Genomic DNA, 12,238 nt, shown 5'->3' on the forward strand with positions numbered 1-12,238 from the left:
GTTTTGGAATTAAGGTGATGCTGGCCTCATAGAACGAGTTTGGAAGTACTCCATCTCTTTCTATCTTTCTGAACAGCTTTAGTAGAATAGGTATGGTTTCTTCTTTAAATGTTTGATAGAATTCCCCAGGGAAGCCATCTGGCCCTGGACTTTTGTGTCTTGGGAGGTTTTTGATGACTGCTTCAATTTCCTCCCTGGTTATTGGCCTGTTCAGGTTTTCTGTTTCTTCCTGTTCCAGTTTTGGTAGTTTGTGGTTTTCCAGAAATGCGTCCATTTCTTCTAGATTGCCTAATTTATTGGTGTATAGCTGCTCATAAGTTTAAGATCGTTTGTATTTTCTTGGTATTGGTGGTGATCTCTCCTTTCTCATTCATGATTTTATTAATTTGAGTCTTTTCCCTCTTCTTTAATAAGGCTGGCTAATGGTTTATCTATCTTATTAATTCTTTCAAAGCTCTGCCCATTTTTTAATTGGATTGTTTGGGGTTTTTTTTTTGTTACTGAGTTATATGAGTTCCTAATATATTTTGGATATAATGCTTTATCAGATATATGATTTGCAGGTATCTTCTCCCTTTCAGTAGATTGCCTTTTCATTTTGATGATTTCCTTTACTTTGGAGAATCTCTTTAATTTGATGTAGTCTTACTTGTTTATTTTAGCTTTGTTGCCTATGCCTTTGGCGTCAAATCCAAGAAATCGCCAAGATCAATCTCAAGGAGTTTTCTTCTTGAAAACTGGTCTTCTATGTTTTCTTCTAGGAGTTTTATGGTTTCAGGCTTCATGTTCAAGTCTTTAATCCATTTTTATTTAGTTTTGTGTATGGTGTTAGATGGTGGTTCGGTTTCATTCTTTTGCATGTGGCTGTCCAGTTTTCTCATCACTATTACTTGAATATTCTGTTCTTTCCCCATAGTATATTCTTGGCTCCTTTGTCATAAAGTAATTGACCATATATGCAGGGGTTCATTTCATTTCTGGGCTCCTTATTCTATTCTCTTGATCCATGTGTCTCTTTTTATGCCAATACCATACTGGTTTGATTAGGTTAGCTTTGTAATATCATTTGGAATCAAGGGGCATGATATCTCCAGCTTTGTTCTGTCTCAGAATACTTGGGCTATCTGGGTTCTTTTATGATTTCTTACAAATTTTAGTATTGTTTGTTCTATTTCTGTGAAGAATGTATTTAGAATTTTAATATGGATTATACTGAATCTGTACAATGCTTTGAGTAGTATGGACATTTTAACAATATTAATTCTACCAATCCATGAGCATGGACTATTTCCATGTATTTATGTCTTCTTTGACAGTTTATTACTAGAGTTAGAAAATTACTAGAGCTATAAGATAAATACTGTGGTTGAAAAAAAAGATTATAAATTAGGCAACATAATTAAAAGTATCTCAAACTTGGATTTGTGAATCACAGCAATGTTCCTATACTTTGCCTAAATACCTTATTTATATGGAAATGTGATCAAATAAATCCATAGTTCCAAGAAAGCTATATCAATACCTTACCAAAAGATATCCACCATACACAGAAAAGGATTTAAACTTTTTAAGGCATAGTGAAGAACAAAATATGAAACCAAATTCTGTTTTAAGATTAATATCTCATCAATAAGCTTAAGAAGCTAGAAATATAAGAACACATAGTATCTAATGTCAGAAAAACTCACTATTGCAGAATTGCAATTTTACCAGCCTGTGTGGACATTTTTCCATTCCATTTGTTACTAGAAAAGCAAAGGAAATTTATCAGTACTACTACTAGTAGATCAACAAATCAGAGAACAGAGAATAACACATTCCAGGACATTATTAAAATTTTATTGCAGAAAAGAGAGTTTTATTGAATATCGATGAAAGTATGGTTACTAGTAACTGCTTGATAAATGCACTATTTTGGATCACTGAAGTGAAATGTTTGGAAGAACTTTGTTGTGAGGAGGGGGAAAAAACTACTGGCAATGAAATATTTAAGGCAAATGAGACATTATGGAAATAGTTCTTAAAAATAAATATTACATCTAGAGTTTATTCTGACAATCCTACATTCAACTAATACATTTTTTTACTTGCAAAGGAACTCCCATATGTAAATGTTTCCCTGCAGTTATTAATTTAATTCCAAATTAAATATTATCAAAATTGTGACTACAATAAAGTCCAAGACATAACAAAAAATATGAGCAGATTACTACTTTTTGTTGTTTCAGATTTAAGTGCATCAGTAATCCAAAGGAAACGTTGTGTCAAGAATTAGAGAATATATTGCAAATAACTGTGCAGATTTAATGAATAGTTGGTTTCACAACTGGATTAGTTAATTGACATTTGAGCACCTGAATGAATTTCATAAAAAATTATGGGACCTGGCTGAAAGTGTGTCAACATGTACTGACAACAAAGATTAAGAATTCAAAACACCTTGGAATTCAGCTTTGGAAAAATGATATTTAAAATGCTTCTCTTTGATTTTAGTAATTGTAACAGATTTACACCTAAAGAAACCTAAAGTCAAACAGAGTAATGTCTGTTTCAGAGAAAGCTTCACCATTGTTTCTGAAATACTTGATGTGGAAACATTTGGATTTTAAATCAGTTTGCATTTCACAACAAATTTTAACACTGCGTTTATCAAAGGGTGAAAAGTGATAGCTATTAGAATTAAAGAATGGTGGTACCGTTGGTTTATAATTTCAAGAGAATGAATTATCCAAATACTGGTTAATGGAAAAGGAGGTTTCCAACCATAAGAGACAAAGCAATAAATCATCTGCCATTTATTGTCTCCTATTTCTATAAACAAAGTTTCTTAGTAGTGGTGACTGTGAAGAAGTTGAACAGACCATCATGAATTGATTAAAAATTCAGGTGGCTACTTCAAAAGAGGTATGATCACAGCTGTGGTTGCTTATGAGCTAGGCTTTATCTGGAAGTTTTATCAAATTCAATATTGAATATTTCCCTGAATGTCTTGTAGGTTATTTTTCTTATTATAAAGTAAATAAATTGTAATGAATATAAAGAAATTTATAATTAATATCTTCACCAATTTTCCTTATAGAATGTTACCATTGTATGGGTATGTTGGAACATTTGTGGCTTGAGAAGCGTTACTCTAGAGGACTGTAGAGCAATTTTCTTTGCCTGAGAATCTGATCTTAACTGTGAAGTTCGGTTTCACTGGTATCCTCATAAGAGTAGAATGTTGGTTATCTCTAGGCAATATTGCTTATGATAAAAATGCCTCCTGATTTGTAAATTATATATGCATTACAGGTAACTAAAAATGAATTCTAGGAGCACTTGGGTGACTCAGTCAGTTGAGTGTCTTGGTTTCAGCTCAGGTCATAGTCTCAGGGTCTTGAGATGGGGCCCAAGGCCAAGTCCTTGGGCTTCCCTCTCAGCAGGGAGTCTGCTTGAAATTCTCTCTCTCTCTCCCTGCCCCTCCCCCAGCTCATGTGTGTACTCTTTCTCTCAAAAGAGAAATATTTTTAAAAAATAACTTCTAAATACCTGATGGGGAGCCACAGCTTTGGATATCCATAGTGCATGTCTCTTGCAAGAATCTTGAAATCTATGCTTATAGAATTTTTGCAAGAGATACTGGCTCCTGTGGATAATAAGGCTGTTAAGCTAGGGTGGCTTCCATACAACCCAATGTGGATCTCATCTACTTACATCTGAGTTGTCATCTAGGGAGAGGGTATTCCTGGGTGGCCAACAGATTTCCAAGTAGTCCCATGGAAAAGGAAAATCTGATGCTGCCTTGATGGTGAGAAGTAGTTCCTGTCCTATGTCCTACTAAGTAGGGAGGGTGCCAAATATAGCCAATGAAAGTAACTATTGTAACTAGAGAGTATAGTGCTACTGGTATCAAGTGGGAAGAGGCAAGGGAAGTTGCTAACCAGCTGACAGTATACAAGACAGCCTCACACAACAAAGAGTTACCTGGCCCAAAATGTCAGTAGTGCTGAGCTTGAGAGACCTTGAGTTAAATAATGCTAATTACACATTTCTGTCCTGTACAGCCAATGAACAATTTCTTGAGGGACGGATGTATGCAGTGATTTAGGAGTCTGTGAAACATGGTTATATAAAGACCATATAATCATCTGTGCTGGGTTCAGACTATATTACTTTCTAAGTGATCAAATTGATTGTCACATGGTTCCTAGGCCTATTAGAGTATTTTTTAAGGAAGGAAGCTTTTAAAATTTCTAAATGAAGCTATTCTGTCCTTTCAGTGAGATTACTTGTTTAGCAGCCTAGAACAGAAAACACAGATAGATGCCAACTTTCAGCATATCCCAAACATCATGTACTTTCTCAAATGGCAGCATTGTGGTTTCTGTGTGAAGTCATAATTATGAACAACTTTAGGGAGTGGGGTATAAATATGCTATGTAATAACAAATCATTTTGAAGCCATGTTATCAGAAACCTTGCTGGGTTACATAACACAATGACAATTTTCTTGGGCTAGTCCATAAAGAAATTTAAATCTAATGAGTCAGATTTCAATCAGCATGTGTAAACATTAAAGGTCCCTCATATTTTCACTTGGAATCATCAAAACTGTTCAGCTTCACATTGTCTCCTTAACCCTTTCTTCAAACACATGTATACACATGCTGTGGCACTGCTCTGGAGCTCTGACAATTAAGTGGGTGATGATTTCATTTCAAACTAAAATTTGAAGAACCTAGAAGAGTGGTTCTCAGCCTTTGCTACTAATGAGAATCACCCAGGCCCTACTCCAAGACATTATTTAACTGATTTGTGGTAGAGCCTGTATTTCTTTACAACTCGCCAGATGATTCCAGTATTCAACTCAGTATTGCACATCATGGGCTTTGAGCAGTGGTTCTCAAGCAAGCCCTAAAGGACTTATTAAAACAAATTGTTGGGCAGCCTGGGTGGCTCAGCGGTTTAGCACCGCCTTCAGCCCAGGGCATGATCCTGGAGTCCCGGAATCAAGTCGCACATCCGGCTCCCTGAATGGAGCCTGCTTCTCCCTCTGCCTATGTCTCTGCCTCTCTTTCTCTCTGTTTCTCTCATGAATAAATAAATAAAATCTTAAAAAAAAAAAAAAAAAACAGATGTTAACCCTCTGGAGTTTCTGATTCAGTAGGTCAGGAAGATAGCCTGGGAAATTGCGATTCCCACATTGAAGCTGATTGTGCTGTTCCAGGGACCATACAACTGAGAAACATTGGCCCTAGAGCACTCTCTTATTACAGAAATTTGGAAGTTTCTTCTTAGTTATACTTTTGTTTAATTTTCTAGGTAAAGAGGAGTTCCTTATTAGATATTTCATCATTTCTGGTTAATCAAATCAGAAGCAAAGTAAACCATATCTCTTCTCTAGGTTAGGCTAGATCTAAATTCATGATGATTCATGATATTGACCATCATCAAATAAATTGAGGTTTATGATGCAGAACATAAGAAATGGCTAATTTCTTTCCAGACAGTTGCTTGCTTATCTTCACACAATAAATATGCTCAAATCATGACAGTTAAAACTGTAAATGATGAAAATAATGAGAACTTAGATTTGCATAGGGCCGTATGGACTTTATCTAATACATCACACTACCTTAAAGCAGGTAATTACTTTTTTGCTTGTAGAAATCAGAAACTTGAAAGAGATAGGAAGAGAGAACATGGTGAACAAAGACATATGTATGCATTCAAACATGGCCCAAGGTGGATATGATAAATCAGCTTGATGAAAAAGGGCAGTTTGTGAGACAGAGAAGGAACTAATATAAAACAAGAGGAGAGTGCCAAAACACTTGGCAGAATAATTTGGATTTGATGATATAAGCAGTAGGAGGCTATTTAAAGTTTTTGAGCAGGAGACAAACCATGCTTCTGCACTTTTAGTCTTGGTAGACCAGTTTAAATAGAAGCATTTTCAATTATTCTATTGTGATTGAATAGAAGCATTTTCAATCACTAAGGTGTAACAACAGAGCTCCTGGTTTTATTTTTATTTTATTTTATTTTTTTAAGATTTTAATTATTTATTCATGACAGACACAGAGATAGAGAGAGAGAGAGGCAGAGACATAGGCAGAGGGAGAAGCAGGCTCCATGCAAGGGAGCCTGACATGGGACTCGATCCTGGGATCCAGGATCACACCCTGGGCTGAAGGCAGCGCTAAACCGCTGAGCCACCAGGGCTGCCCTGAGCTCCTGGTTTTAAATAAAAAATCACATCAAAATCTTATTGTTTTGTAAAATCAGGGAATTATAGAAGAAGAAATTAAGATTTTTAGCATCCTAATAGTTACAGTTTGAGTTATAACTGAAATGAACAATAACAGAACAATTTATGACCTACCACAGAGCTGTGTAATTCTCTTATTCCATTTGATTCTCTCAAATAAGACAGCCATGCTTTTAAAGTTAATTGAAGCCTTACAGTCCAAGTTTCACTTTAGATGGACAGATATAGGTTCTACAGTAAAATAATTTGACCTGATTCTACATTGAACAGCAAGAAAAAATTCCAGATATTTTTTCCCAGTAAAACTTAGTAAAATGTAATTTTATTCAAGATACCCATATTGTCCAGATTAGTTAACTATCCAAGGATCTGTTTAGTTGATTGGATCATAAAGCCATCTAGTTTAGCAGCAAAGAAGGAATTTTACATAGCATAGCACTTGAACAACTGAAGTTCTCTTTTTAAGTCTTAAAGGTTTTTGTATTACTTCCTCAAAGAAAGGCTTTGATGAAAGAAATATCCAAAGTATTATCCAAGAAGCAGCCAAAGCTTAAGGGTGAATCCTGGATGCCAACAATGTTGACTAGGCAGTTGTCAGCATTAGGTGTGGTGTGGTGGATCAGCTCCTGAAATGGTTGTGTGATCTGAGGTAGAGTGTGGAGTAAGTGCAGAGGTCCAAGGAGTGTATTTGAGGAGTAACCCCCTCAGTAATGAACTGGAAAGTCTAAGGAGAATAGGATTACAGAGAGCTGCACATAGGCCCTCTTAATTGTTGCAAAACTTTCCTTCACCCTGCTGCCCCTTATATCTACCAACAGAATTGGGCTTGAAGGAAGTCCCTGCTCATCCATGAGAGACTAATTTTGTTAGAATTATGAGAAACAAGACTGGTTTTTGGAAACTTTAGAAAGCAATGCATGGGAGGGATATGGCTCACCATTATAAAGGAAGTTTAAGAGAAAGAAGAATACATGGGATTTTAAGTTAAATGGGCAGCAGGGTCAAGAGAAAGCATCCTACAAGTCTAAGGGAAGCTTTCTACAAGTTAAAGAGAAGTTCTGCAAATTTTTAGATGCAGAGAAAAAGTAACCAAAAGCCAAGAGGGCTAGAAAAAACCTATCTCTGGAGGAAACCATGAGATACACTCAGAGGCTGGGATGGGGGCACCCAAATATGATGATTTTCAGGTGAAGAGAGAGCTTACCTTGTGGCCATCTTGTTTTTATTCGTTGTTTTCAAATAAAGTTCAGTGGTTCACAAACATTACTGTGTATCTGAATCATTCAGGGGGCTTGTTAAACTGGAATCTTGAGTCTCATGGCTCATACATAGAGATTCTTATTCTGTGTTAGACCCAGAAATCTAGATTCTTAATAAGCACCCCAGATGATTTTGATGGTGGCAATCCAGTATTTGAAAAAGACTTGCATGTGTTCATTTGTTCTGTGCAGGATAGAAATGTGTAGAGGAGGAAAAGATTTAGGGGCTTGAGAATGGGGATCTTAGAGAGTAAATTATAAATAAAAAAAGATTTCTAAGTGGCACTGACCTCCAGTAAGTTAGAATTCAACATCATGGACCACACTTGCCACCTTCTAGAAGGGTCTTTATTTAGTAGCAGATACACCAATGCAGAGCAAGTTTTCTAGACGTACACCAAAGCCATAGTGAGCTGCTTGATTTGTCTTTAGGTTGGTTTGGTAACTGATATTAATGAAATATCTCAAGTTGACTCTAGTCTCAGAGACAAATTAAAATTTCAAATTTTGTAGAGAATTGCCTCAAGAATGTCCTAATTATATATTCAGCTATAGGCAAAGAAAAAAGGAAAAAAAATGTTTTCCATTCACCTCACCCGCAATGTGTAATACCTGGCATTTTCTCAGACAGTTCTGATGTGAAATGTTAATTAGAACATAGACAAAGATGGGATTACATAAAAGCTGAGCAAGTTGTTATTTTTCTGTAACAGCACTGAAATAGGAGAGTAACCTTCCAGACTGTCCAACACATCATTGGCGTCCCGGGCTCTCCTTGTATGCTCATGTGAACAGGTCTTGGCTTGGGGTTTTGGTTTTTGCTTGTTTTTCATTCTGATCCTGTGTGTCCTAATTATAAAAATATTTTTCTATTTTATTAAACAAAAATAGAAATTAAAAACTAAATGTGATTTATTCCATGGTTTTTAGTTTTTTGATTAATAGATATAAAGCATAAGAGAATCTTATTCCAATTTCTGAAAAAGTTATCATACATATGTACATAAATTTGTATACATACAACAATTTCAGGGATTTCACAGGTGACATGAAGGCTATATACTCAAGGCCTGTGAATTCCAGGTTCAAAATGCAGAGCTAAGGATCAGGAGAGAACATAGACAAAGGACACAGTTGATTTTCATTGGAGTGTTCTTGTCCAATCTTTGTTAGTAGATATAATTTTTAACATAAAAACATTTTGGGGTTTTGTTTTGCAATTAACCTTTATCTTATTATTCTAAGGTACCAGAGAATCTTTATAAATTTCATTTTCCTAAATTGTAAAATATATTTTAATAATACTTGCTATATCACAATATGTTTCGCAGTTATTGTATTATTGAGTATTTAAGTTGCATCCAGTATTTTAATGTTATAGATAAAGTTACAAAAAAAAATCTTTGTGCCTGTAGGGCAAGTTCTTGTTTTAAGAAATTTTAGAGAATCAGCCCTTTCTATTCTCATTACTGTTTCCTTCTCCTGTCCTTATTCCTGCCTTTATCTCTCTTGCTTTTCTTCCTTTTCTGATCTGTTTCTGTTACCCATAAGGCTGAGGAATGCCCTTGATGACAGTTGAAAGAGGAATAGCTTGAAATAAACAATGTCTCAACAGTAATTATTTTGTTCTGTGATAAATTGTGCATTTTTCTTCTACTTAATCTGAGTCTTGATTCAAATCCTATCTACTTCATCTTTTCTTGCTTTGGTCTTTCTCATAATTTTTTTAATATTGAGTAAGTAAAACTCTTTTACAGTATTATTGTTGAATAATTTCTGAAGAGCTAATAATAAAAACTTATTTTCAGGTAGCTTTCATATAGGGCTATTATATTTTAAAAATCTGTAATTGATTTGTTTTTATAAAAATTATGTAACTGAAATTATCAAACATATTGCCAAGGTTGTGATATCTTTAGGACCTAAAATAAGTCCAACTATTTTTTAAAAAGCAGCTCTCCCTTCTTAAGTATTCAATTTGAACATAGTTTGTTAGAACTTTTTAATTTAAATAATATTTGTTTTTTCTGAAATGTTTTATCTCTTTAGAACAAAAAAGTAATGCAGTTGCTTAATTTTGTTTTGAATACTTTATTCACTTGCCTCAATTTTTATTTGTTCATAGAGTTGTAAGTTATGAGAACATCAATAAAAATGACTACTATACTATTAGCAAAAAAGCAGTAACACACATTTATAATGAGGACATTGAATATATCGAAATTGATCGATGGGAACAGGAATATCTATATCACAGAGAACTCACTAAGATTCCCATATTTGCACTTTTCCGGAAATGGAAGGCTTTTAATGTGTGGAAGAAGAATGTCCGTTCCAAGAAAATAAGTGGATGTCGAAAATCTCTACAAAAAAACCTGTTCATTGTTAATCATGTACGTATTTATTTATCATACTTTAAAAGAATTACAGATAAAGAGTGAGTCTATTACAGGCATTGGTATAGACTGCCCTTGAAATAGACTATTTCATCTTTTTAAGAGATTCACAATTTTTATTCTGTTTTGTCATTCTGTCTCTCATTCTGTCTTGTCATGGCAGTCTGGCAGTGTTTTCACATTTTAACTATGGTTACAGAATGCAAAAGTATAAGAAGAGAGTTGCACAGGTCTGCTTCAAATAGAAGCAGCCGCAGAGGTTTGGATTCATGGCCCCCTTTGTTGTTGATTAGGAAAATGATGTATACTCTTGAGCAGAGTGGGCAGGCAACCCTGATTACCTCCTCTTATCTTTGAGTCACTCTGGACTCTATGGTCCAAAATAATTTGGGGGCTTGTTTTCACGGGCCAGTACCTCCCAATTGTAGGTTCTCCTCTACCATGAATCCAAACAGAAGGGAAAATTTTAATATTCGCTTTGCAGGATGGGGTCATCATGGAAAAAGAACTGTTAAACGGTGTGTGGCTGTATTTTAAATCTCTACCCACTCACTGAATTTCAACTTGCATTACAAGTTTTCTGCTTGGCCCCTGGGAATGAAGTGGAATCACCATTACTGTTGTGGTCCTTAGCTATCTATTTCTATGACACTGAGTCACCACCCTCTCAAATCAGAAGCCTCAAGTTTGCTTTTTACTGCTCATTTACTTCATTTTTCATATGTTAACCTGAAAGATCATTATCAAGATGTCAGGCACAAAATAAAGGAACATCAAAGGAATGATGTGTGTGTCTCTCATGAATAAAAAAATAAAATCTTAAAAAAAAAGAGAGAGAAGAAAATTCTAGTCCTTCTTGATATCAAACTCAACTTCTAGACCTTTAATTTCCTTAAGGATCCATCAATCATTTGAATCTATTGTCTTTTTATCACCTTTCATCTTTCATCATGTCTTAGGGACTATACATGTCATAAGTTTGTTCTTAGGTGTATAAAATAGTTCTTCCTGTATTTGTCTCTAAGTCCTTAAGGCTTGTTCTCTTATATACTGAGGTTGTCCTCTGTCCACCTTTGATACCAACCGTGCTTTTTTTTTTTTTTTTAAGATTTATTTATTTATTTATTCATGATAGAAGGAGAGAGGCAGAGACACCGGAGGAGGGAGAAGCAGGCTCCATGCCGGGAGCCCAAGGTGGGACTCAGGACGGCGCCTCAGGCCAAAGGCAGGCCCCAAACCGCTGAGCCACCCAGGGAACCCCCCAACTGTGCTTTGACGTTGATAATACCTTCTCCTAAATGTAGCTGGGCTACATTTAGAGTAGTCTACATTACATGAGACTAAAAAGTTCTCATCCATTTAAACTTAGATTGACCTAAATGACAGACCCATTGTTGGTTTATTTTTTTTTAAGATTTTATTTATTCATGTGAGACACAGAGAGAGAGAGGCAGAGACACAGGCAGAGGGAGAAGCAGGCTCCATGCAGGGAGCCCGATGTGGAACTCTATCCCCAGACTCCAGGATCACGCCCTGGGTTGAAGGCAGGAGCTAAACCCCTGACCCACCCAGGGATCCCAGCTATTGTTGGTTTAAATGTCTATTAGATGCTGTAATTACTCACACACTTACCACTACTCTAATATTTACAATTAGTTAATAAGGAGGGCTGATACACCTAGACTAGGTTTTGAAGGGACAAATGTGAAGCTATCCTTGAAATACTTCTTTTCATGATTCTTTTTCTTTTTTTTCAGTAACAAGCCTTATTGGCGCACATGCCTATGTTTCCTTTTAACAATTTTATTGAAATACAGTTAATGTACCCTATGATTCACCCATTTAAAGTATACCTTTCAATGGTTTCATTATATTCACAGGATTGATTAACCATCACCACAGTCAATTTTAAAACATTTTCATCACTTCAAAAAAGAAACTCTGTTACCCATTAGTGATCACTCTACATTTCTCCCCAACTCTGCCAGGGCCCCGCCCCAGCTCTAGGTAACCACTAATCTACTATTTGTTCCTATTGGTTTGCCTATTCTGTACAATTCATATAAATGGAACCATACAATATGTGGTTCTTGGTGGCTAGCTTTTTTTTTTTTTTTTTAATTAATTTTTATTGGTGTTCAATTTACCAACATACAGAAAAACACCCAGTGCTCATCCCGTCAAGTGTTTTTTTTTTTTGTTTTTTTTGTTTTTTTTTTAAATTAATTTTTATTGGGGTGGCTAGCTTTTCTCAGTTAGCATAGTGTTTTCAACGTTCATCTATGTCATGGCACAGCATTTATTTTTATTGGCATATTAATAATATGCCA

At 35.4% G+C, this 12,238-nt stretch overlaps 1 protein-coding gene across 1 annotated transcript in view; it reads left to right on the forward strand.

Annotated features, from left to right (window-relative positions):
- Positions 1–12,238, forward strand: part of DNAH6 (dynein axonemal heavy chain 6) — a 233,817-nt gene that overhangs the window by 22,479 nt on the left and 199,100 nt on the right. Inside the window, exon 5 of the mRNA XM_025994437.2 lies at positions 9,638–9,905. Coding sequence (XP_025850222.2) covers positions 9,638–9,905 — 268 coding nt within the window. The remainder of the gene's footprint in view (positions 1–9,637; positions 9,906–12,238) is intronic.

The sequence above is a fragment of the Vulpes vulpes genome, chromosome 8 (assembly GCF_048418805.1).
Source record: "Vulpes vulpes isolate BD-2025 chromosome 8, VulVul3, whole genome shotgun sequence".
Lineage (NCBI taxonomy): Eukaryota > Metazoa > Chordata > Mammalia > Carnivora > Canidae > Vulpes > Vulpes vulpes.